The sequence below is a fragment of the Cucumis melo genome, chromosome 9, assembly GCF_025177605.1.
Source record: "Cucumis melo cultivar AY chromosome 9, USDA_Cmelo_AY_1.0, whole genome shotgun sequence".
Classification (NCBI taxonomy): Eukaryota; Viridiplantae; Streptophyta; class Magnoliopsida; order Cucurbitales; family Cucurbitaceae; genus Cucumis; species Cucumis melo.
In genome coordinates, this window is record NC_066865.1 from 25093075 (window position 1) to 25119109 (window position 26035).

General features: G+C 33.9%; 4 protein-coding genes across 16 annotated transcripts; 3 read left to right on the forward strand and 1 right to left on the reverse strand.

The window, feature by feature from the left end:
- The first annotated feature begins 922 nt into the window (after nucleotides 1–922).
- Nucleotides 923–3508, forward strand: LOC103482982 (histone-lysine N-methyltransferase ATXR6). Its single transcript, XM_008439410.3, has 6 exons — nucleotides 923–1313; nucleotides 1718–1798; nucleotides 1910–2139; nucleotides 2569–2669; nucleotides 2751–2963; nucleotides 3100–3508. Exons 1-6 carry the CDS (start codon nucleotides 1070–1072, stop codon nucleotides 3257–3259), a joined length of 1029 nt encoding a protein of 342 aa, XP_008437632.1. The 5' UTR covers nucleotides 923–1069; the 3' UTR covers nucleotides 3260–3508.
- Nucleotides 3509–14259: 10751 nt separating this feature from the next.
- Nucleotides 14260–19836, forward strand: LOC103482983 (uncharacterized). Of its 10 annotated transcripts, none has more exons than XM_051089994.1 (10): nucleotides 14269–14711; nucleotides 14983–15030; nucleotides 15136–16372; nucleotides 16463–16553; nucleotides 16671–16828; nucleotides 16919–16970; nucleotides 17594–17676; nucleotides 17805–17898; nucleotides 18031–18993; nucleotides 19159–19836. In XM_051089994.1, the coding sequence occupies exons 3-9, from the start codon at nucleotides 15224–15226 to the stop codon at nucleotides 18681–18683; spliced, it is 2280 nt and encodes a 759-aa protein (XP_050945951.1). In that variant the 5' UTR covers nucleotides 14269–14711; nucleotides 14983–15030; nucleotides 15136–15223; the 3' UTR covers nucleotides 18684–18993; nucleotides 19159–19836. The 10 variants fall into 10 exon arrangements, with proteins under 10 accessions (XP_050945955.1, XP_050945951.1, XP_050945952.1 ...); XM_051089995.1 differs by having other exon boundaries at nucleotides 14988–15030; XM_051089996.1 differs by having other exon boundaries at nucleotides 14988–15030; nucleotides 18151–18993.
- A 74-nt stretch (nucleotides 19837–19910) lies between these two features.
- Nucleotides 19911–21917, reverse strand: LOC103482984 (uncharacterized). 4 transcript variants are annotated; one of them, XM_051090000.1, is made up of 2 exons: nucleotides 21290–21917; nucleotides 19911–20199 (listed from the first exon to the last, which is right to left on the reverse strand). In XM_051090000.1, exon 1 carries the CDS (start codon nucleotides 21584–21586, stop codon nucleotides 21323–21325), a length of 264 nt encoding a protein of 87 aa, XP_050945957.1. In that variant the 5' UTR covers nucleotides 21587–21917; the 3' UTR covers nucleotides 19911–20199; nucleotides 21290–21322. The 4 variants fall into 4 exon arrangements, with proteins under 4 accessions (XP_050945957.1, XP_050945956.1, XP_050945959.1 ...); XM_051089999.1 differs by having other exon boundaries at nucleotides 19911–20204; XM_051090002.1 differs by having other exon boundaries at nucleotides 21274–21917.
- A 1371-nt stretch (nucleotides 21918–23288) lies between these two features.
- LOC103482986 (glucan endo-1,3-beta-glucosidase) lies at nucleotides 23289–25596 on the forward strand. The gene is made up of 4 exons (XM_008439419.3): nucleotides 23289–23451; nucleotides 23548–24527; nucleotides 24624–24954; nucleotides 25129–25596. Exons 1-4 carry the CDS (start codon nucleotides 23289–23291, stop codon nucleotides 25152–25154), a joined length of 1500 nt encoding a protein of 499 aa, XP_008437641.1. The 3' UTR covers nucleotides 25155–25596.
- The last annotated feature ends 439 nt before the right edge of the window (nucleotides 25597–26035 follow it).

Below are 26035 nucleotides of genomic sequence, written 5' to 3' on the forward strand. Positions count from 1 at the left end.
GACATTATATGAGTTTGGACATAGAATATAGGACAATGATTACTTTTATAGAAGCAAAATATTAAAATAAAAATTAAAGTGTGAAAAGAAGAACGTTAATCTAAGGGTAGAATTTGGTCTTAAAGATGATTCTAGTTTCAAAAGTTAGTGATTTAAAAAAAGGAATGAAAGTGATAGAGGATATTTGAATCGAATACAATCTTCAGATTAAATTTAAAAACTTTGACTCGTAGAATTTTAATTATAAATAAACTAAAGATAGGAAAGAAAGTTTCATATGAGCACCCTCTTAAAAAACATGTTCATTCCATTGTGTTATTATCCGGGTATAGACAACACATAGAGTTGGTTGGGACTTGCTGGTATTTAAATTAAATATACATACTTACATAGACTATATTTTGTTTGTCGACCCTAGTGATGGGAAGTTTTCGAAAACTTTATTATAAAAAATTATATTCGCCTTTTGACATTTATTGATTAAAAGTTTCATATGTGTTAATTCCAACTTAAAAAAAATAAATTGTCGAATTCAAATCAAACATGTTAATACTTCTTTTTGAATGTAACATTTATTTCTACAAAGGAAGCCATTCCTTTCGTGCGCGCGCACAAAAAAAAAAAAAAAGCCCATCTTTGAAATCACTCACTACATCTACATCATCTGTTTATGTAAAAATTTAAATATTTGGAGATTTATAAAATTAAATTTGGTAAATAGCCTATTTGAGCTAAATATTCATTAATTAAAGAAAATCAGGGCCAATGTTATCCAATTGGGTATCAGGCCCATTTTGGAGCTGAGGAAGCCCAATAATAATTTTTTGTAGCCCAAGCCCAACACTTATGATCGGACGAATATGAAGGAAAGAGAGAGAAGAGAGGTGTAGGGTTGGTAATTGGATTATGATTTGGCGCCTAGTTTTGCCGGGAAAACCAAAAAGAGCGCCAGATGCCCTAATTCCTTCTTCAAATACCCATTTCTTACATCTTTCTAACATTCATCGCGCCAAATTTTCCCATTCCCTTTCCCATTCCCAATCCCAATCCCATTCCATTCCCCCCAATTATGATCCACAAGCGGAGAACTCTTGCTCCCAAACCCTCTTCCCCCCATCATTTTCTACCAGATCACGACGACTACGACGACATTTTTTGTCAGAAATGCGGCTCCGGTGACTCTCCGGCCGACCTTCTTCTCTGCGACAAATGTGATCGAGGCTATCATCTCTTTTGTCTTACCCCCATTCTCCCTTCCGTCCCCAAGGGATCCTGGTTCTGCTCCACTTGCTCCAATCACAAGAAACTCAAATGTACCGTCTCCCTTTCCTTCCTTTCATTTTAACTTATTTTATTTCATCTGGGCTCTCCAATACATCTCATTTCTTCGATTTATTTGCATGCATTGTGAGATGGAAGTTGCATTTCGCATCGTGTCTTTTTCTTAAGTTTTATTTGGTGTTATATGTTCGAGATGAAGCGATTAATTTGTTACCCAACAGCGGAAGAACTTCATTGATTTTCTTAACTTTATAGTGCTGCATGTTTAATCAAGTTCGTTTTTTATTCTGAGTAATATTCTGGTGGGTTACTGATTTTTCCGTAGACTATTTTCTATACATTTATTTTATTTCCAGTCACCAACTTAAATCAAGTTCCTTGAGTGATTTTCATTTTTTTCGATGATTTTTCCTCTTACTGGTTTCTTACTTTGCAGCTTTCCCTCTTGTGCAAACTAAAATTGTTGACTTTTTCCGCATCCAAAGACCTGCGGACTCTAAAAAAGACTCAAGCCTAGGTAGAAATCTCATACTTCTGGAAATTCGAGTTTGGTACCATCCTTCTATTGGGCAAATGTTTATATGGGTCGTAACTGTAATCGTTTTCTTTGTATTGTTTTCTTTTTCAGAAAACCGAAAGAAACGAAGACGGGCTGGTAGCTTAGTACTTAGTAAAAAGAGAAGGAAGCTCTTACCTTTTAATCCGACAGCAGATCCTGCGAGGCGCTTGGAACAAATGGCATCACTGGCAACAGCATTGACAGCTACTGGTACAGATTTCAGCAACGAGCTCACATATATGCGTGGGATGGCACCAAGGTCCGCGAACTGTGCATCTCTCGAGCACGGAGGAATGCAGGTAAAGTTGAAACCCCCATTTGTTCTCTTAAAAGGAAACGAGAGAACTGAATGTGAGTTATCAATCTTGCCCATTTGTTCTATCATAATTTTTGTTTAGTGAATTTTTTTTTTGGTTATGCATTTGTTGTTATTGGATCAATGAAGTTCCAAATTATAGAAATGCACAGACCAAATACTACTGTCAATTAACAATGAATCGATGGATGTCTTTATTCTTTAAACTAGTTAAGGATAATTTTCCACATTTTCGCTTGGTGAGACAGTGGTAAGATGGATAAATGTGCATTTACAAAATACTTTTCTGCCTAACTTAGGATTTAGGATTTTTGTTTTTCAATGTCGAAGTTTATCAAGTCACTGGGTGTCTGGAGGCCCTTTGCGTGATATCTTCTGTGATGCTGAAGTTTTTTTATTATCTGCATTCCAGGTTCTTCCCAAAGAGGACGTTGAAACCTTAAACTTGTGCAGAAGTATGATGGAGAGAGGGGAATGGCCCCCCCTTATGGTTGTTTTTGATCCTCGAGAAGGGTATGTGAATCTCCATAGTCCTATATTTGTTTTCTTTCTTTTGATAGGAACACAACCCAACCTATTCATACATGGTCACAGGTTCACTGTGGAAGCAGATAGGTTTATAAAGGACTTGACCATAATTACAGAATATACTGGGGATGTTGATTACTTGAAGAACCGTGAACATGATGATGGGGATAGTATGATGACTTTATTGTCTGCTACCAACCCCTCTAAAAGCCTTGTCATCTGTCCTGACAAACGTAGTAACATTGCCCGTTTTATAAATGGAATCAACAACCATACACCGTAAGCTCAAGACTTTCTTTATTTCTTGTCATACTTTGGTGTTTGAGAAGCCTGAGAAGGACTAGATTTCTCATTTTACAAGTTTCTTTTCCTTGTTTTCTCTCTTTTGATATGAGGCTATGTCTCTTCGATGCAGGGATGGCAGGAAAAAGCAAAACCTTAAGTGCGTAAGGTTCAATGTAAATGGTGAATGTAGAGTTCTACTTATTGCAAACAGAGATATATCTAAGGGAGAGAGGCTGTATTATGACTACAATGGATATGAGCATGAATACCCCACTGAACATTTCGTGTAACCTTTTTACTTTGTAAAGCCTACACAATGTCTAGAAATTATAGACTGAGCTGATCGATTAATGCCTAATTAATAGTTTGGTTAGTTCTGTAAGCTCAGAATTCCACAAGCATGTGCCCATTTGAGGAAATAAGAAAGGAGGACAAAATTTGAATTGCCTCCCATACTAACGGTTCATAATTCGAGAACTCATTTGTTAGTGCGAATGTAATTGTCCTAATATGTTAATTATTTCCTTTTTGATTCAAAACTCTTCTATCGTTCTATGGGCTCCCCAATTCTGCAGGTTAGTATCTCAAATACGGTTGTCTGGTTTTGTGGTCTTTTGAATAATTGCAGTTAATAACTAAATAGACTGCCCTATGTTCGAACAACTATTGCTGGTGAAGGTCCATATTTTTGGGCCGAGGGCTGCAGATAGTTCACAAAGGCCTTTGTAATTTCGTCCTCTCTAGCCTTGTCTAAATGTACTGTGAAACCAGAACTTGCAGTCTTGCACTATGGGGATAAGGGACTTTGTCTTGGGCTGGAATTCATCGAAGAAAACCAAAATGGTACCTCCTGGTCCAGATTGAATGGATCTTTTTTAGTTAGGTCTACTAATTCCTGCTTATCAGCTGCGTTTCGTGATTAGAGTGTTCATCCCTGTCATACAGGGGAATGCGACTGAATGTACCATTCAAAGAATTATTTGGCTAAATAAACTCAACCTCTAATTGACATCTACATTGAAATGGCATCTACAATGAGATTATGGATAGTGCAGGATCTGCCGGTTATCATTCCTCTTTAAGTTGCAAAGATTGCAAGGAGCAACAAAGCTAAAAAGCAAATCCAATCGAAAGGGATAGCTCTGACTGAACCTGGATCTTACTTGCCCATATATGTCAAGTATTTTCTGTTGCATCCAAAAGTCTTCTAAGGGCTACCTAATTTTGAAAGATACCATATCTCTCTGATATGGCTTTCAAGTTCTCTTGTCACTTGAATGATTGCAATTTCTAACAGGCTGTACCGAGTTTAGACAACAATTTGCTGATGGTGAAATTGCCAGGACCAACAGAGATCCAATTTTTCTAAAGCCTCAATAATTTTGTTAACTCTGGCCTGTCTAAATGATTTGGAATCTAGGAGATGCCTGATGGAGGAGAAGAGTCTTTGTCTTGGGTTGGGTTGGAATTCATTGAAGAAAACTATAACATTGTTTCTTGGTTCATATGGCAGCCTCAGGAATTGAGCTATACAATTTACACCTTTAAAAAACTAGACACGATCACCATTGCTATGAACTGTTCTTCATTCTTTTGTAATATGAGAGCAATGAATGTACCAACAAAATTCAAACTCCACTCTAATTGAAATTCTGGATAATGCAGGTCAACAGGTCCATTCCTCTTTGAATTCAAAGATCTCAAGGAGCAAGAAACCTGAAAAACAAATCCAACCAGAAGGGATATCATTGGTTGAAGCTGGATGTGATCCTTCGAGTGTGTACACGCACACACGTATATATTTAAATATGCAGGAGATTGAAAAAACGAGGAAGAAAAGGAAAGCATGAAGTGTTGTGTTGTGAGTTGTGAGAAATCTTGTAAGATATGTTGTACGAATGTGGATTACAGCGGAGGTTTGTACTGTCCACACCATTCTTTCCTTTTCCAATCTTATGATTGTCATCATATTTAGGACCACTCTACACCATACTATACTAGCAGTTGGAAAGAAACCACTCGGGTGGTCCTTATTTAGGCTGCCTACTTCTTTATCATTTATCATATTTACTCATAAAAAACCCTCTCTAGTTTAGCAGAAGTAATTCAATACATATTGATATTGATACCAATTGCACACACTAACCCACTCTCATTTTCCCGTCAGCCGTCAGATATGGATGATCAGATGTCACTTCCACAACCATTGTCCCACATCCACCCTTTGTTCATTTTGATGCATTCCTACCATTAATTAGAATAGTGGTCCTTTTTCCTGAGTATGAGAAATCATAATGATAGTAATGGTATTGTTTTGTTTATAGGGTACTTTGTTTTGTTTGGGTTTTGCAAGGTCCATCCTTTCTTTTCTTCTGGCACTTGCTTTCTCTTTGCTTGTATCTGTGTTTTTTTTCCAGAGATCTTTTCCATCAGAACTCAGATCCCTATGAAACTGCTTTTTCTTTTCCATCTTTTCCTGCCCCTGCATTCATTGTTTGATTGTGACAAAAACTGATCTCTCTAAATTCAATTAAAAGCTCTTCTTTCTATCCAATTTCATTTCCTTCTTAAATATATGTCAACCCATATCCAAAAGAACCCTCATCTTCAAGTTTCTCACATTAATGCCTCACATCTGGCCTCCTTCATTCCAAAAAGATTATTCAAGTATGGAAATTTCTTGTCTTTTGAATTTTGAGGTCCCAAAGAAAACATGTCATTCATCAAACTCGAAATCATTAATTATGCCGTGGACGAAGAAACAACTTCAAACTCTCTATCTTGGTATGAGAAGATAATTTAATAGCTATAAACTTTGAGGGTCCTAGCAAAAATGGCATATACATCATGAGACATTAGAGTGGAAAATTCAAGATGATGATATTATATCCACACAAGTGATGAGAATTAAAAATCGATGGAAGATATTTGGGGAAGATATATTGGTAGGGAAAAGAGTGGTTAAAAGGGAAAGGAAAAGAGGAATGGTTAAAAGGACAAAGTGGATGAATAGTGGTGAGGAGTGAAATAATAAAGAGAAATGCAGGGAAATGCAGCTATCAAAGACCCCAAAGGCAGCCACCAGCTTTGTTTGGTGGGAAGTTGTCTGCACCCATTAACCTCATCCACACCACACCACACCACACCACACCACACCCATGTTTTCCATTTATTCTCTAATTCTCTTTAACTAAGCCGTGGTACTATATGCATGCTTTCCTCATTGGTCCACATCTCCATTAACACACTCCCCTTTATCACTAATTCCTCTCTTTTCATTCCCCTCTCGAAACTCCTACCCTTTGTTGAATTTTATCAAACTTGCTGCCTACTTAAATTACTTTAAACTCACTTTGGACGATAGAACCATCAATCGCGACTATTATATTTGTTGAGGCGATAGTTCAAGTGCCCTTCCAAGTAAAAAAAAATGAACATTGATGTGATGTCAAGCTTCACACACTTCGACATCTCAAGTCAAGTTTGGGTTTGTGAATAATTTGATAGCAAAAAAGAGTAGATTAGGATTTTAGGCATATGACCTTCAAATAATGACTTTGGTCATTTATATAAGATAACAAATGACTAATGCTTGAACTTATAACTGCCTCTTTAAATTTTTGAATTGTCCCTTACGCTATCACCACTTAGGTTGTAACTAGTGTATGTTTAAGTATTACCTACGAGTAATTTTTCAACAGTTTCTTTTTGGATTGTTCATTGAGAATCACGACAGTTTCAAACTTAACTACTCTAAAGACCTCCATAGATATGCCAAAGTCCCCATGTGACTCTGAAGTCCTCCATGGGTCTTGCAAAGGCCTTGCAAGTGACTCATAAGTCCCGTAAAGTTCTTTGCCATGGATCCTCCAAAGTCCTCTATGCGACTTATAGGTCTTCCATGGCTATAGTTGTGCTACTTCTGAGCTCTCTATCTCATGGGTCCTATGAGCTACAACTAAGTTCTTTCATGGATTGCTTTGAGCTCACTCTAGGCTCTTTAACGAGTCTTTTAAACTCTCTTATGGGTAAAATGAGTTTTTCTAGGCTCTCCTATAGGTTCTTTGAACTATCTTTTAAGTTCTCCATGAATGTTCTTTGAGCTACCACAAGACTCTCTCATTAAATTTCTCTATTTGTAGGCTTCTTTATCTCTCTAGATTGTTGTGTGGGTGGATGCGTGCGCAAATGCGTGTGTGATTTGAAATACGATGTGATTTGAAAAATTGATGAATTATGTATATGTTGAAAGGCAAAAAAAAAGTGGTTTATGAACCATCATGGGTTGGCTACTGGTAAAAGAGTGCAGTATGTAACTAAGAGGTCATCTTAAGTGGTACATGTATTTATAAGTAGACCTTTCAAACAATACATAGACAGCTAAATGACAATATGTCATATTAAATGAGATTAGTCAATATAATTAGCATGGGGGTTCAATTTAGTAAAGTTAGTAGTGTAAAGAGTTTTTGAAAGAAAATTGATATGATTAGGTAACACAATTTGACCTTTTAAACACACTTTGATCAATACAAAACAAAACATCTCCCCAACATTCTGTCTATTTAACCCAACCTCTTTTGGCTTTCATCATTTCACTTTACCGACCAACCTAAGGATTATTATTATTATTATTATTATTTGAGTACTCCAATCCTTAATTCAATCCAAATTATATATATCAAACCCGAACATAATTTTAGCATATATAGTCGGTTAATCACCTACTCTGACTATTGTTATGGTAAAAACAGAACTTAATAGTTTTGGTTCATAACTAAACTCGTAACATAATATGTACTAAGTTGTGTTTATCACTTGAAGATTCGGGTATAGAATTATAAGTATAAAAAGAAGAAAAGAAAAGAAAATTGTAGCGTAAACAAAAAGAATATGAAAATGGTAGAGACGTAACACTAATTTATTTGAATAAAAAAGAGTGGATCATGTTGAAGCCACGAAGGGAAAGCCCAACACATCATCCTATTTTCTCTTTCATTAATTGCTGTCGGCCGTCAATTTCCAACATTATTATTATTATTATTATTATTATTATTATTATTATTATTATTATTATTATTATTATTATTATTATTATTATTATTATTTTATTTAAAAGAGAGAAAAAAAAAAAGAAAAAAAAAAGAAAAGAAAAAAGGCAAAATCAATTACACAATTCATTTACATGCGACTTTACAAACCAAACGTGTGGCCTCTATTTTCAAATTCATATACTTTCTATACCAAACAAATTTAACCACTTTTAATATATTTAATTTAACCTTCTTTTTTTTTTTTCTTTTCGTAATCCAACCAAAGCCAAATTGGATATGCTCTTCGTCTATTGGTCTGCGAATTTTAGATTAAATTAAAGAGAGAGAGAGAGAGAGAAGGAACATTGGGTGTCTAAAAAATCTCAAAAATTGTGTAATTTAATTAAGAAATTGAGGGTATCCAAATCCATGCATGCAACTCTACATTTGTGTATTTCAACTGTAAATACAATTTGGTTAATGTGTTTTATTTGCAAATTAAGCAAAGAGAAGATGTCTCACTCTCTCTTTCTCTCTTTCATTCAATTCCATGAACTATCATTTGTTTACTAACCCTAAAATCTTGGTTTAGATTTTTGTGTCTTTTAAGACATATCATCTTATATTCTCACCATCTTGATTCTTTCTTTCACATGTGCTATAATATTCTCATTAAAATGTTTAATTAATTTTATGTCTATTAGATTTTTTATTTTTCAAATTTATGTTTAATAACTATAAATCCTTGACATTCAAACATTTTATAAAAATATGAAATCTATCCTATACAAAAAGAAAGTTAATGACATAAATAGGTTTAGGAATTCATTATTAGACATTTTGTAGATGATAATTAGGTAGAGGACTTATATTTGGCACAAACCTAGCTAAGATTGAAAATTGAATCGGTAGAGTTTACCCTATAAATTTACAAGCTTTAAAATTACATTTTTGGATAATGTCATAATTAAAGCTTAAAATCACCCTATAATTGAGAAATTAAAGTTTAATATTTTAAATAATATATTGTTTATATTTAAGGAACACATTAATTGACGGTGCTCCAATCTTCATCTACACATCCTTTTTAATTAAAACATCATTCATAATTATTCTCAATAATAAACTACATTATATTATTGCTGCTAATTAGTTGTATGCAAATAATTTTCTTTTTGTAAATAAAAAAGGTTATTATATATAGTTGGCTATTGTAAGTTGTATCTAAATTATAATTTTTTTTTTCGGTTTAATAGGATTAATTAATTAAACCCATCTATATATCATGGAAAATGCAAAACCATGTGCTTAGGCATCTATATGCAATGGTTGATAGATTGGCCTTTTTGGGTTAACCAAAAAACATAAACCCTAATATATATATATATATATATATATATATATATATATATATATAAAAGAGAGAGAAGGAAATTAAGTGAAACCACATGGCAATGATGAGGTTGGATGGCATTATCATTTATTTTTGCTAACACTTTAAACTACAACATTTCCCTTTTGCACCACATCATATGCCTTTCTTCTTAAGCCCACTTTTCTTTCCCTACTTTAATTCTCATTTTTCTTTCTTTTTCCTCATCTAATTTTAAATTGAATATACCTATGTATTCACACATATACATACATGTATACATACTTTCTAATTATAATTCCAATATGTTAACAAAGTCTCAAAAACAAAAGGGAGAAATTGGCAACCTTAAAAAAGAAATCAATATTTTTTTTAAATCCATCCTTTCTAACAAATGAGCTATTTAAACACTATTTAAAAAAAATGGTGAATATATAATTTAGTCTCTAGAGTCATTTATTTTAATTTGGTTACTTTTTTTTTTTAATAATACTATTGATTTGATGTATTTATGAATGGATCTTTTTCCATAAAATTAAACTTCTATCATATAGCTATTGGAAAAATAATGACACGTGAGATTCAGAATATATTTATCCAATCGAGTTAGAAAAATACCTTATAATATTTAATATATATGATAAATTAAGAAACATATGTCCGTTTGCAATTGAAAAACTTACCCCAACCATTTTAGTTTCACATGTGTTTATCTTCTTTCAAGGATGATAATAATTTAATTCAATGACATAACTAAAAATTTAACAGACACCTAACATAAAAAACGACACAAAGATTATAATGGAAAGAAATTCAAGCTCAAATATAGAATTTATATTTGAAGCATATTGTTAAAACTTTAAAAATAATTATTTTCAATTAAAGAGGAAAAGGAGGGTGGATAAAATCAATTAGAAGTAAAGTAGATGAAGATGTAAATCAATTATTTTATGAGTGAAAATTGTAAACATCACTGATGGATCCCTTAATTAGTGGGTAAAGTAATTAATAAAAGATCATTTAATGTATTATTATAATATATGAAAGGATTGAGCCATGGAGGAGGAGGAGGAGGAGGTGGAGGTGGAGATGGAGGTGGAGGTGGAGGTGGAGGGGTTGAATCTCAATGAAAATTTGAAAAAAGTTCGTCTCTTTATTGTTGGGTCTTGAATATGACTTGTGCAATTCTCCATCAAACATGTGTGCCTCCTTTAACAAAATATCACTTCTAAACCCATTATCTAATTTCCATTTTCTTAAATGGTTGGACTCTTTTTTGTTTTTTTTTACCTAATTTCTTACTCTACTTAAGAAATTGATATAAAATGTCTGCTAATACATGTTTTTTTCACTTAATTAATTAATTGTTTGTTCAATTGGTAATTCTGTTTATTTGCCCTCTTGATTACTAGCTAATATCCTCCCATTTGCCTTTTTTCCAAATGTCAATTGGTATTAGACACCAATTTTTGTCTCATATTAGCCGAACTTTTTAGCTAATTTGCACAAGAAAGATGATGGCAACATTTTGAAATGATGATCCAAAGGCCAAAAAGAGGGAGTTTTTCTTTTAAATCAAGTGTTTTGTAAATTGTTTGGTTAATTGGGAACAAGAGTAGGTTTAACTTTTAGACTTTTGGGGAGATTGTATGGCTTTCTAGGGAACACACACTAACCTATTGGGCTAATAAAAGGTTCTACTACTAAATATTCTTCTTCTGATCATGAAAATTTTATTACCTAAAGCTCTAGTATTTCATTTTATTCAAAATAAACAAAACCCACCTTTACTTAGTAGTAGTATTTCATCTATTATCTTCTTTGGTGAAAATCTCATACATAGCTTAAGAAATAAAGTTGCAAGGGTTTATCAATTACATGGACAATATTCTACCATTATGCTGATAAGAAGAAGTTTGGTTACTTTTATTCTTTAGTATATAATAGTTATAATCTAAACCTAATTTCATTGATATCTTTAAAGCTTCAAAACAAAGTAGTTAACATTACAAATGAACCTTTAGATCAAACAAAAAGTGCTTGAGACGGCATTACATTAGATGTGTATATTTAAATATATGTATGGATTTTAGTAACTATTAAACATAAAATTTCTAAAAGAATTATAACGTCTTCCATAATTTTTTTTCTTGTTTAGGAAGTATTGCTTCAAACAAATAATTTGACAAGAACAGTCTATAAAAAGAAAACCACATTATTCATTCTAAAACTTTATTATTGAAAAAAAGAAAAGGAAAGGTAAGAATCTTTTTGAAAATCCCTAAGATTTAGGGTTCTTAAGACCATTATTGATTCCCACGAACTAATTATAATGCATGGTTTTTTTTTTTTCTTATTTTACAACTAAATTTCTTGGTATTTGCAATGTTAAGAAAGAGCATTTTTTTTTGGTTGGTATTAAATTGATTATTTCAAAAGACTTTTTCTGTATGGTAATTTAGAACTCAATATAAAACAAAAAGACAAAATATATGGGAAAGTCAACTATTATACAATGATGAAGTAGGTAGTAGTATCACACATATTTCTCTCTTTAAACTAAGAAAACACAACAATTGGAACTAGAAAAGTAGTTTTAAAATGGCATATCACTTATTAAATTAATGTGCAAATTTATTATTATTTTATAATAAAAAATAAAAAATGAAGAAAATGAAAATGAAAATGAAAATGAAAATGAAAATGATTGAGGTAAATGAAATTGATGGGCAGAGAGAGAGAGAGATGGATAAGAAACATATCCCACAAAGGGTACTGACAGCTTTGACTTGACAGTGCGTATTTGTGACGGTATACTTGCAAAATCACAAGGGTAATTTCGTCATTTTTCGAACCCTTTTTCAAAACCAAAACACAAGGGTGAACCGTCAATTTTGTAATCGTTGACCAGTCCTAATCGGTCGCTCATCCTCCACCGCCACTTTTTTATTCCCCCAAAATCAAAATATACATTCAATTTTTAAAATGATACGTTCAATTACAACTTACCTATTTTCTTTTCTTTTTGTTTTACTTCTTCTCATTTTTATTTCATTTGTTCAATTAAAGTTTATGTTTAATTTAAGCCTTTCTAAAATATTATAAAAAGTCTACACACAAAGTATTCAATATATCACTTTTGTCTGATCAATTATTAATTAATTTTTCAATTTCATTTTTATATGTCATAATTTAATTTATTTTATAATTTTGATTGATTCACCCGTTATTAAATTTAATTTGATTTTTATTTTTGATGTAACAATTTAAATTGAGAAAGTTAAAGATATGTAAAGGAGATATTTTAAAATATAGCATAACATTAAATTTTTTATAAAATATAGTAAATTTTATCAAAAATTTTTGATTATATTTTTGTAAATTTCATTTTTCTTTCTTGTCATCTACCTACTATAAAATTGAATTTTTGAAGTTTTTTTTTGGTATACTTTTTTGTCTTCTATCTAATATAATTTTTTTTTGGTATATTTTGTTAACTAATTTGGTTTAAATAATTAATTTCATTCTTTTTTTAAAAATAAATTTCTATTTACACTTTAAATACATTTCTTTTGTTACAAAAGAAAAAGAGGTAAGAAGTTTAAAATTAAAAACAAAGTTAATAGTTTATTTAAAAACGACGAAATTAATAATAATTTAAAACCAATTGCAAATAATTGAATATTTAACTTCATATGTAACTTGGTTTTCACTCAATCAAAAATTAAATAGGTACCAAAATAAAAGTTGCGAGTTAGATAAATACTAAAATTGGACTAAATTAAAAGAAAAGAAGAACAATGGTCCACACACACATATATTGCTATTATTATTATTGAGTTTGGGTTCAAATTAACATCAAGCATTGGTCAAACTTGATGAGCATAGTGTATTATAAAATGAAAGGGAAAAGAAGAGAGATTTATTTGGATGAATATATTCATAATTCTATTTTTATTTTAATGGAATTCAAAGGTCAAAAGTCTTAGGTGTTGACTTTAATCATCAAATGGGAAGCAACAATTTTGGCAACCTACTACCACTTTGCAATTTTGAGACACACAAGCAACCAAAAATCTTTCCCATTTTTCTTAATCGAATCCAACAACATTTTGTAATGCCTTTTTATGATACTAATTTAAATGTTTTTTATTTGAATTTTTTTGGGGATTTAACTTTACCCTCCTTTGCATTTATTCAAATCTTACCCATTAAATGGAGACATTCAATAACTATTTCCATTATATTCATTATTCAAGTAATTCAATTTTACATGCAACAAAACAATTATTTATTAAATTCAAATATATCATCAAATTCAAGGTAGAAATATAATACACCAAGAGATTTGTTTTTTTTTTTTAAATAATAAAAAAAAACTTTTTCCTTATTTAGAATAAATTTTCAAACATTGACATAAGAGATTTATTTTTCCATACAGTGAATATTCAAATTATTTTGATTTTAAGAAATGAAATCTAACAGATTCCTACCATATTGTTATCCAAACAGTATACAAAAGTTTTTCTTGTTAGCTATAATTTAAAATGTAAATATCAAAGCAATTTAATTAAGATGTACCTTAGGATCATGAAAGTGATCATGTCATTAATTATTTTGATTAGGGAATATCTCCCCAAAATATGAATGAGTTAAATTTCCAAGGAGTACATTGCAAAGTAATTCATTAATGAAAAGAAATTATTTATTTATTTAATTTTTATAAGTAAGTATTGAGGAATCATTAAAGTGAATAATGGGAATACTGTGATGTGGGTCGTGAAATTTGATAATAGAAAAAACTATATTCCACAAGTTAATCCATAATAATAATAACAACAATATATATATATATATATATATATATATGTATTATATAGATAGAGAGAGAAGAGAGAGCACAAACATACCAAGTCTTGGAATCTCGTTTCGCGGTCCATCAAACCACGAATAACGAGGAACTAATTTTTTCTTTCCTGTTTTAACCCTTCTTCTCCTCCTCCTCCTCCTTCTTCTTCTTAGTTCTTCCTATTTTCTTTATAATAACAACAATAATAATAATAAAAAAAGGTTTTTATTTTTTAAATATTGTTGTTGTTTTGTTTGTGATTTGTGATGGGTTTTGTTCTTAATTTAATTCAATATAATTTCCCTATTTTATAATTAGTGTTCCTTTCTTGTACTGCTCCTTCTCTGCTATAGAGAGATATAGAAAGAGAGAGTCCAAAAAGAGCTCCAAATTTCCATGGATGCTTCGATCTCCTCCCTCCTCAGTTTCAAACAGATCTCATTTTCATAGAAAACCCAATTCCCCATTCTCCCAATCCTCATCCCCATGTAAGAAAACTTTTCCCCTTTTCCCCTAATTTAATTATTTAATTTCATTTTCTCTATTAATCCTTTTTTCTTCTTCTTCTTCTTCTTTCTCCATTCTCATTTCCTTCACCTCTTTTCCTCTGATCTTTGATTTTTGGTTTATGGGTATTCCAGTTACTGTGCTAATTGACTCATTCATGCCCGCTATATCTTTCTCTACTTCACAATTCCATTGCTTTCTCGTTTTCCTTTAACATTTTCTTATCATTTCTTTTTGTTTGCTGTTTGCTAGACCAGGTTCAATGGGTTTCGCTTGGGATCCACCCCTTTTGTTTTTTCGGTTTACTGCAATCATTGTCATTCTTTATATAATTTATTAATTTTTTTTTTCTCTTAGACTGATCTGCGTTTTCCTTTGTTTTTTTTTTTTTGGATTCTTGTGTAGTGGGTGTTCGTTTTTTTTCCTCACATTTTCTTCCCGCATATAATGCCGCGTTCTTGAGGCGTTTTCATGGGTTGAACTGTGAGGAATAATGGGTAGCGTTAGCGGAGATGAGGAATGCCCATTTTTTGATGCCCAAGAGATCAATGCTCCTTCGATATCTGAACCCGATTGCGATGGTATTACAGCCTTTGATTCTCATCCCAGATTCAACAATTGGGTCGATGGGAGTTTGGTTTATGATGTATGGAATCGGAGCCCCAAGAGTGTTAATGAACGTCGGAGGAAGTTTTTGACATGGATGGGGATGGGATTAGATCGAACTCCTCCTCCTTGTCACGGGAATTCTCTGTCTCTGGGCTGTGATTGGAGAGAAGGGGATGTAGGAAGATTGAGGGACAATTCTGGGGTTGAATCCTCTGATTTCGAAGATGTGTTTTGCTCAGGAAGATCTTCGATTTCATGTTGGTCTAATGATGATATTGAACTTGCAGAGATGGCTTCAACCAATACCGTTCTGTATAGAGATGATGTGATTAAGGGGGAATGCGGCAGGAAAAATGGGGATCTAAAACCCTCTGTTCGGTTTTCAATGGCTGAAGAGCTTGAGGAAACTTCTAGTTCCTCGCCATCTTTCCAACAAATGATGGAGATGGAGGCTCAGAGAGTAAACATCCCACTGCGTTCAGCACGAAGAGTCAACAAACGTTGGCTTAAGAAATTGCGATCAGCAGCCTGCATTTTTGATAAGCATGGTAAATCAACAAGATTGGTAGTCGATGATGATTCTGCTGCAGGGTCGAGAGTTCGGAGGGTGAAAGTTCGCCATTGCAAGAAGCATTTGAAGGAACTATCTGCCCTGTATATGGGACAAGATATCAAGGCACATGAAGGTGCTATTTTGACGATGAAATTTAGTCCTAATGGACAGTATCTTGCTACTGGTGGTGATGATGGGATTGTTAAATTGTGGCAAGTTATTGAAGATGAAAGATCTAATGAATCTGATATTCCCGAAATTGATCCATCCTGCATTTACTTCACAGTGAATCGTCTTTCAGAGTTGAAACCCCTGCTTGTGGAGAAAGAGAAGTTGGCTAACTCAATGACTTTGAGGAAAACATCGGAATCAGCTTGTATAATTTTTCCACCTAAGATCTTCAGAATATTGGAGAGACCATTGCACGAGTTCCATGGACATTCTGGTGATATTTTGGATCTCTCTTGGTCAAAAAACAATGTAAGTAGTGATGCTGTGAATTTCCTAGAAACTAAATCATGCTTATGAATTGGTCATCATGTTAAACTTGTATTGTTCTCTCATATGCAGTATCTTCTGTCATCATCAATTGATAAAACTGTCAGACTTTGGCGATTAGGATCTGATGATTGTCTCGGAGTTTTTTCACATAGTAATTATGGTGAGTTTGTAATTCCTTTTTGTTAATAGAGTGAACAAAATTGTTTACAAACTATTAACGTGTAGCTCTCACTATTCCTCTTTTTTTATTATTTACTTTTTTCCATGTTGGCTGCAGTTACTTGTGTTCATTTTAATCCCATGGATGAAAATTACTTTATCAGTGGTTCAATAGATGGAAAGATCCGCATTTGGGGAATTCCTTCTTGTCAAGTTGTTGACTGGATTGACATTAGGGAAATTGTCACTGCAGTGTCTTATCATCCTGATGGACGGGTGTGTGCTTGTCTGATTCTTTCATCGTTTAGAGGTTGAAACTAGGAAATTTGCTTAGCCGTTAATGGTATTTTCATGTTCATAATGTAGGGAGGAATTGTTGGCTCCATAAATGGTACTTGCCGCTTCTTTAAAGTAATAGGTACGTCAGTTGTATTAATTTGAATTCCCATTCCAGGCTTATCTTCTGTCCTTGGTTTTGCTCCCAATCTATTGTGATAATGAACTATTGGTCTGTTTGCCTGCTGTCTTTATGTGTGTATATGATCATGAATGATGTTGAATGATATGAGCTGTATATGTTAGCTTCTGTGAAATTTGTGCTACCGTCCATTCACTATGCTGCTTATTAAATAATTTTGATGTAGAACTGATATTGTGATATCTATGAAAAGAAAATCTTTTCACACTAAAGTTTTTGTAGTTATATGATGGGAATTCTTTTTAGGCATCAATATACCATTATCTGAAAATTTGCATGGAAATAAACGAATATTCCCATACATCTGCTTCAATGTGTAGCTTGGGTATGAAGTTGCTATTACCTTGAAAGAGTAATTAGTAAAGATTTTGTAGATAAAAGTGACTTGCAAGAGGAGAATATTCTTCATAAAAGTGACAACAACCTGGGTTTTGCTTTGATACAAATGGATTCTAGAGTGCGATTGGATTTATCTTATCACCGAAATGAACTATAAAGCTGTGAAGTTATATTGATCTTGGAGTAAGATTCTCTAAACTGATCGCATGATTTGTTTTGGTTAGGTGATAATAACTTGGAATTAGATGGCGAAATATGTTTGTCCAGTAAAAAGAAGTCGCCCAGTAAGAAAATAACGGGGTTTCAGGTAATTCTTTCAACTAATCTTCTTATTCACGTTTAGGTGTTATGTTTATGTTTTAGTTTCTTGGTCTGATTGTTCAGGATGCTAATGTTTTGTATGCGTTCTTATTTTCTTTTTCCTTTGGCCACAAGTATTCTGCAGAAGATTCAAGCAGAATAATGGTGAGCTCTGCTGACTCTCGAATCCGGATTATTCAAGGGCTTAATGTGATTCAGAAGTACAAGGGTATGCACCTGTCTATCCTTGTTTGTTGTTGATATCTTCATTATATCAAGTATCAACAGCATGGTTAAATCCGGTTGGGAGGTTTTACTGCATTGTATATGATCAGTGTGATTTGATTTGATGTGGTTACAGTCAGCTTGATTGGTTGTTTGGTTTCGATTATGAAGATTTTGCTTTTAAACCAAATGGTGTCGTTCGTCGTATCCTGTCTTCCATGTGCCCTCATAAGCAAGTTTCGTCCTTTCTGTTCAGGGCCTTGTAATACCGGAAACCAGATGTCTGCATCATTTACCTCAGATGGGAAACATATCATCTCGGCAAGTGGGGATTCTAATGTATATGTATGGAACTGCAGTTATAAAAACGAGGCGGTTCTTTCCCCTGTGAAAAAGATTAAGTCGTATGAATATTTCTCCTCCAATGCTTCCATTGCAGTACCATGGTGCGGTTTGAGATGTAACACAGAGGCTGGTGAAAGACATTTTCCTGGCATGCAAAGGAACTCGTCGGAAACTTTCCCGCTTCCATCACCTGCGTTTTTCTCTTTGAGCCAAGAGTTATTAGAATCCTTCCCCAAGGGATCCGCAACTTGGCCTGAGGAGAAGCTCCCAACCTCAAGCCTACTATCGAGACCCTCTTTGATGCATAAATCTCGGTATAAATTTCTGAAGTTGTCTTGCCAAAATACATCAAGTTCTCATGCGTGGGGTCTGGTTATTGTGACAGCAGGATGGGATGGACGAATCAGGTCGTTTCACAATTACGGTTTGCCTGTACCTGTCTGAAATTTCAGGATTTTCCAAGTACATGAAGTGATTTCTTCATATTGTGGTGCCTCACTTGTTAGTGCCTCCTGGCTGAGTAATAGCTATGATGGAAGCCTGATCTCATTTTAGATGATCAACCAACCAATGTTATCACCAGCTGCAATAAAACACAATTATATCTGCTGATAATCGATACGTTACCGTTTTCGGAATTTCCTCGAGCATATCTATAGATTTTCTGGTACTATAGGGTCAGTTTATGGAAATGACAATTGATGGAAGAAGCTTCTCTGTTGAGGAAGCGGCTTCAAATCACCTAGTGGCCAAGGTTAGCTTACCTGGATTCTCTTGTCAATCATCCTCTAGGCAGTTTAATCATAGACTTTATGATGTTGTGATTTGAGTATTTTCTGCTGGCCAGTAACAAACATGTGAAGTCATTCATGTATTGGGGGAAATAACATTGATACGAGAAGTTGTCTCAACGATGCAGGTTACTACAGGGCTTGGAGGACCTCTTACCTCTTGCTTTTTTCTGCTCTAACATGGTCAAGGAAATCAAGATCGGTGGTCTGAGTTCATTGAAGAAGAATGGGTTATATGCCATTATATCTCGTGGGCCATTTTTGATTGATTTGATATTTTGACCATTTCTACTTCTGCTTCGTATCAAGACGACGAGAGACATGAGGATTTGAGCGTGGGGCAAACTTAGTCAGTCGTTTTCATTTGATGAGACTTTACCTGCCAGGCTGGTCTTTGAATTTGAAAGAGAAGAAAAAAGTTTTTTTGTTTGCTTTCTTGCTGTATCGTTACACACTAACACAAGTCTGCAGCAACCCTTTTGCTAACAGAGATTATATAGGTGTATTATTCTCACTTATTTCATTCAACAACATCATCTTTAGGTCAGGTGTTATGAGCTTAAGCTAAGCTATTTAGCATCCTTCGAGTTTCCATCTGTTGTAAATACAAAAGCTTTCTGTGCAGGAGGCTTATGCCTTTTTTTTTTCTCCCCTTCTCTTGTAAAAGATGTTCTATAGAAGCCACCATAGAATTGAAAGTTCAAACAGATTGAGAAGATTTGAAGTTCTTATGAACTCATCTCTCTTCCCCATCTTGTAATGGTAGTGAAGCAAATATAATGCCAACAAATTCTGAGAATTTACTATTTGGAACTTGTTAAGAAATAAGGGAGATAGGAAAGGAATTTGATGTTGATGATTACATTGTGACTTAAAGGGATTTGATCAATATTCAAATGGTTTATACATTTACTTTTAAGAAACAGAGGATTACAAGATATATATATATATATATATATATATATATATATATATATATATATATATAAAGATCAGTTCTTGGCTTGTCGATGAGTAAATACAATCTAAATATTCTTTACAATGTATGTGATATTTAAAATAGTGAACTAGAGAGGGGTTTATTTGCAGTTTGTTTCCTTGTTCCCCCTCTTTTCTTCTGCCATTTCTATTAAAGCTCTCTGCTACCACAAAGCTATGTGGCCATGTTCCTGCACTGAATCAGAAGCCAAATGATTAGAATCAATTAGCTGTACTGACAAAAAGAAAAAAAAAAAAAAAAAGAAGAATTAAGCGACTTTGAGATCTAAATTCCAAATCCCAAGAAGCAGACAAAGAAACATGTAACGTCTTCCATTCTTCTCACTTTTGTTTTTTAAATTTTAAAGAACAAACTTCATTCATACTTGTTTAAATATTGATACACATATATATTGTTTATTCTGCTTTGGAGTTTGGAGAAGATCACTATCTCTCTCTTCTGTTTGATCAAATATTATATTACAATGCCTTGTGTTTTCGGACATAAAATAACAATGGATGAGGTGTTTTGTGTCTGAGATCCATGAAAACGAATGACAAAACAGTACGAAAGTTGTCTTTCCAACTGCTTCTAATCATATTTCAGAATATGTTAGCCAATTCCTAGACATCCCATATCATTAACTGCATTATGAATCATGAACATCCAAGAACAAGAAAAAAAAAAGGCAGAAACAAAGCTCGGAAATGAGTAATCAGAAGTTCAACTGCATGCTTTCAAAAAAAAAAAAAAAAGAAAAAAGAAAAAAGAAAAACAGAAATGGCAGAAAGAAAGAAAGCTCAGATCTGCATCTGCACAATTTCAATAGAAAAAGGGCAATATTCCCACCACCAAGCAGAAACTCGGGTGACTTTTGGAACCATCCAATGGTCAGATTAAGCTTTAGTAACACCATATCCCATCTTAATCCCAACTCAATTTGGGTCATTGGTTTAAGAATTTTTCATCAGGATTCATGAACAAAGGACGATAGAAAATCATGCAGTTCAATAGTCAATCTCAAATAACGATGAGATACTACCAACAAGGATAAGAGACACAATTTGTTTCCGGTTAATTATTATTATAACATTCAATTTGTAATTCACAGAAAAGAAGGATAGATATCAACAAACGAAGAAAAACAGATCGAACACGAAATCCTCAATCCCAAAGCAAGGAAAGGGGATAGGAAAAAAGAACAGCATCGAACAAAGAAAAGAAAATAAAAGCAACCCGATCCCGCAAAAAATCTGAAGAAAACCTAATTTGAAAAGGACCTCAGATCCAGAGAGAGAGAGAGAGAGAGGCGGTCAAACGGGGAGATTGGCGACATCATTGACCGGAGGAGGAAGGGGCTCGAAGCTGCGAATGACGACGGAGGAAGAAGTGGAGGTGCAGTACATGAGAGGGCGATCATGAGCCTCTTCGGGATCTTCGTGGTCGTCGGAGGTGGAGAGATTGATGCAAGAACATCGCTCAAGAGAGGCGAAAAAGGCGGAGGCGACGCTGGTACCGACCCAAGTGGCCATTCCGTTGAGCTTCTCATAGGACAAACAGGTGCTCTGATTCTCCATGGGTATGACGGATTTCTTTTTCTTCTTCTTCTTGCCTGCCTTGGATCTTCTGTGGAAACACACACAAAATCAGCCAACACAATGGAAGAAGGGTCAAACAGGAACACGATTTCTTCTTCTTCTTTTTTTTTTTTTTAATTCCTCGTTTTTCAATTTCTATTATTAGATTATGATGACCAATTCAAAACTTTAAAAGAAAAAAGAAAAAATCTTCATCTCACAAAATTAATCCTTTTCTTTTCTTTCTAATTAAAGGAAAGTGGGTAAACCAAACATTTTCTCATTCTTCATATCATCCAAATCCTCTCTATTTTCCTTTTTCATCTTCTCTGTTTTAATTTTATGTTTTTTGATAATGGCTATATTTTCCCAAACTTTTAACTTTGATTCCAAGTCTCTTCTTCCTTAAACTTTGTTTGTTTACCTATTTTACAACACCTTTTTTTTTTCTTAAATATAAATTATCCTCTTCTAGTTGATAAGGGAAAGGGATGTGATTCGTGGAATGTTAGTAATTGTAAACAAATCTTTCTAAACTATACTTCGAACTGTATATCAATTTGTTACCCACTATTAGCTTAAATCTTGAGGTGCATGACCTAATACTTTTCCATATTTTTCTCTCTCATCGACACGGCTCAATTTAGTGAGGGTGTTGTTTTGAAACCAAAATATAGGTAAGATTATTGGACAACTATGAGAGACACTAAAATAAGTAGAGAATCGCTACGAGATACATAAATGAATCGTGAAGATCAAAACAGTAGAAAAAAGGATTAAATGAAACAAGAATGAAATCGTGAAACTTTAAAACAGTGAGAAAGAAGATTAATGGAACTTGTAAGAAGAGAATGACCGAAAAATTAAAATCTACCACAATCTTAATCCAATTCATCCTTCAAACAACTTCTAAAGTTTGTCAAATTGGTCGAGTAGTATATTATCTAGCAACCTAGTTCTTACCGAACACCAATAAAGGTCGTAATCAAAAGAATGACTGAGTGAGCTATTTTGGTGACAAAAACAATGGGTGCAATTTGATCCCTTCACCCTCATCTCTCTCTCTATATATATATAATTCTTTCAAAAAGAACTTTTAATAGTGCTACTCTGCTACATATATCTTAATATTCTAACTTTCTAATTTATGGTATACATCTTAAAACTTAGATTGACATTTCATAAAAATGACGACCTATTATTATTAATAAATCAATTAATGAACCAACTGGGCAGCAATTGGTTGCTAGGTTCCTTCTCCACAATGACAAGAAAAGGTTATTGTTTCCTTTGCTTGGAGAAAAAGGCAAGTTTAATTATACTCGGGGAGATATTTTGTATAAAAACATCAATTCTTAGATAACCACCCCAATATTTTAAAATACCCTCTTACTGATTAATAAACCTTTGATATTTTAAAATCTTATTATGTTATATTATATTTATAATTAGGTCATATGTATGGATAAAGGATACATACTAACCCCTTCGTCTCCCATTGGCTGCTCCTATCACTGTCATGCCCAGCATGTTATTTCTATAAACAGATTAAAAAACAATTAATTAATCTAAAAAGTGAAAAAAAAAAAAGTAATTAAGAAGAAGAAGAAGCTTGAAGTGCATTACCAAGAACATTAAGCTTCTCCCAATCCCAAAGCAAAGCATCTGATCTGAATATGTGTTACTTCTTCAACAATGGCCAATGCCACACCCAAATTCACCCTCTTCTTCCAAAATCCATCTTCATCACCTCCATCCCATGGCTTCCCCTCCTTTCACTCCCTCACATCACCTTCTTCTACCTTACTTTTCCACTTTACCCACTTTTCTCCTTCTAATTCTCCCAACACTCATCCAAATTCAAGGTAAATCAATTACATCATACTCTACTCTTATCTCCTTTTCTTTCTTTTCACTATCATTTTTTTTTCTTTTCATAAAAAAAGTTTAGCTTTCTTCAGGAGTTAATGGTGGATCAATCGGAGTCAATTACGGCACGGTGGCTGACAACCTCCCTCCGCCCTCTAAAGTTGCAGCCTTTCTTTTGGATAACACAATTATCGATCGCGTCAGACTCTTCGATGCGGATCCCGACATCTTACGAGCTTTCGCTCATACCGGCATTTCAGTATCCATTACAATCCCTAACGATCAAATCCCCCGCTTAGTGAAGCCAAATTTCGCTGAAGAATGGATCAAATTCAACATTCAACCCTACATCCCTGCCACAAACATCATTCGCGTTCTAGTTGGCAATGAAGTGTTATCCACCGCCAATAAATTGCTCATCGCCAACCTCGTTCCAGCAATGCAGAGCCTTCACACAGCTCTCGTTGAAGCCTCCCTGGACCGAAGGATTCAAATCTCAACGCCCCACTCTCTGGGCATTTTGTCGAACTCAACCCCGCCGTCGACTGGAAGGTTCAGGCAAGGCTACGATACACACGTAATTAAACCAATGCTGAGCTTCCTCAGAGAAACAAACTCGCCATTAATGGTGAATCCATATCCATTCTTCGCCTGCACTGCTGAAAATCTAGATTATGCGCTTTTCCGACCGAACCCCGGCGTGTTCGACTCGGATTTAGGAATTTTATACACCAACATGTTGGATGCTCAATTGGACGCTGTTTATTCCGCGATGAAAAGCATGAACTTTGAGGATCTTGATATTGTGATAGCCGAAACGGGCTGGCCTTCAAAGGGTGACCCGTCCCAAGTTGGAGTCGGCCCAAAAGAAGCTGCTTATTACAATGGAAATCTCATGCGACATGTCGTGTCAGGCAAAGGGACGCCTTTGATGCCGAACCGGACTTTCGAGACATACATTTTCGCTTTATTCAATGAAAATCTCAAACCCGGTCCAGTTGGCGAAAGGAACTTTGGGCTATTCGAACCAGATCTGACCCCGGTTTATGAGATTGGAATTCTTCGGCCCACGGTAGCTGCCACAGCTCGAACCCACCCTAAAACGTTTTTGATAATCATGATCGTTACATGTTGGTTGATAGGTTTGTTGTCGACTTGGATCTAACAGGCTCAATCCGCTACTCCGAGAGCCCATCAGGGTCCAGTTGAAGGCCCAATATCTACACCGAGAAGCCCAAGCCGAAGCACAGTGAGTGAAAGTAAAAGGTGGTGCGTGCCCAAAACTGAGGCCAGCGTGGAGGCCTTGCAGAGAAACATAGATTACGTTTGTGGGTTGGGCTTGGATTGTGGGCCGATCCAAGAAAATGGGCCGTGTTATGCTCCAAATACGGTGCGAGGGCATGCTGCTTACGTCATGAACGCCTACTTTCAAGCCACGGAGGGGAAGGAGTTTGATTGCGATTTTGACCAAACGGGCGCTCTAACCACGGTGGATCCAAGTAAGTCTCACTGTCATTGCCATTGTTATTGTTTTTTTTCCCCCTTTCTTTTTTTTCTTTTTTTTTTTTTAATATTCAAATTATAATTAATCAAAATTCATTGACTAATTCTGTAATTTAATTATTCCTAAAAGATATTTTCTTTAGCAATTTGTTTTGGTTTCAATTTTTCAGGTTATGGGAAGTGCAGATATTGGTAAAATGGGAGATATGGAGGGAGGCCAATCACCCATATTTCCATTCTCTTCTTACTTATTTTTGTTTGTTCTCTTTGTGTTATTTAGTTTAGCAAAAATAATGTTATTTAGTTAAGCAGTTGAAGAGGTGGAGATGGTGCCAAGTTTAGGGATAGATCAATCTTAGCTCATTTTGCCATCCAAAAGTTTGTTTGTGTTTTTTTTTTTTTTTTTGGGTATTCTCTCTGGTTCATAATTTGGGTTTAGGGTACTTTTTGGATATCTCTTCAACCTATATGTTCGTTGTGTTTTCGTTTTTTGTGGGTATTCGTCTTCAACTTAGATCTATAATGACTTTGATTTGAAAGTGTTTTCTTCAATTCCAACTGATTGCTTCGGAAACTCAAGTTGTTTCTATTGGTATCGAGTTTGAGGGAAAGTGTTAAAATTAATTAGAGTTTATTCTCACTATTATTTTTCTATACAATTTTCCTATCTGTTGTTTTATTTTTATGTGTTGATGAAATCTATTTATTTTGTAGTTCATTGTATCCTAATTCAATTTAATTATTTAATAATATTATACAAATTTGATTTAACAAGGAATAATTTGAGAGTATTAAAAGAAAAGTATATGATTACCAAAACCAATACTCGGACATCCTACATCTTATTCTTACATTTTCCCAACATCTCTCTTGTTTCTCATTGTTCTTTAATTTCCCTCTTGAAACGTAAAAGATATGCCTTAAAAGAAAAGGACGGAAGAAACTTAGCACAAAAGAAAAATAAACAAAAATTTGAAAAATAAAAAAATAAGAAAAAAAAAAAAAAGCCATCTTCTATCTCCAAAGAGTTACAATCATATTATTATAGATTATGAAACACAAGACTAAAGCAAGAGT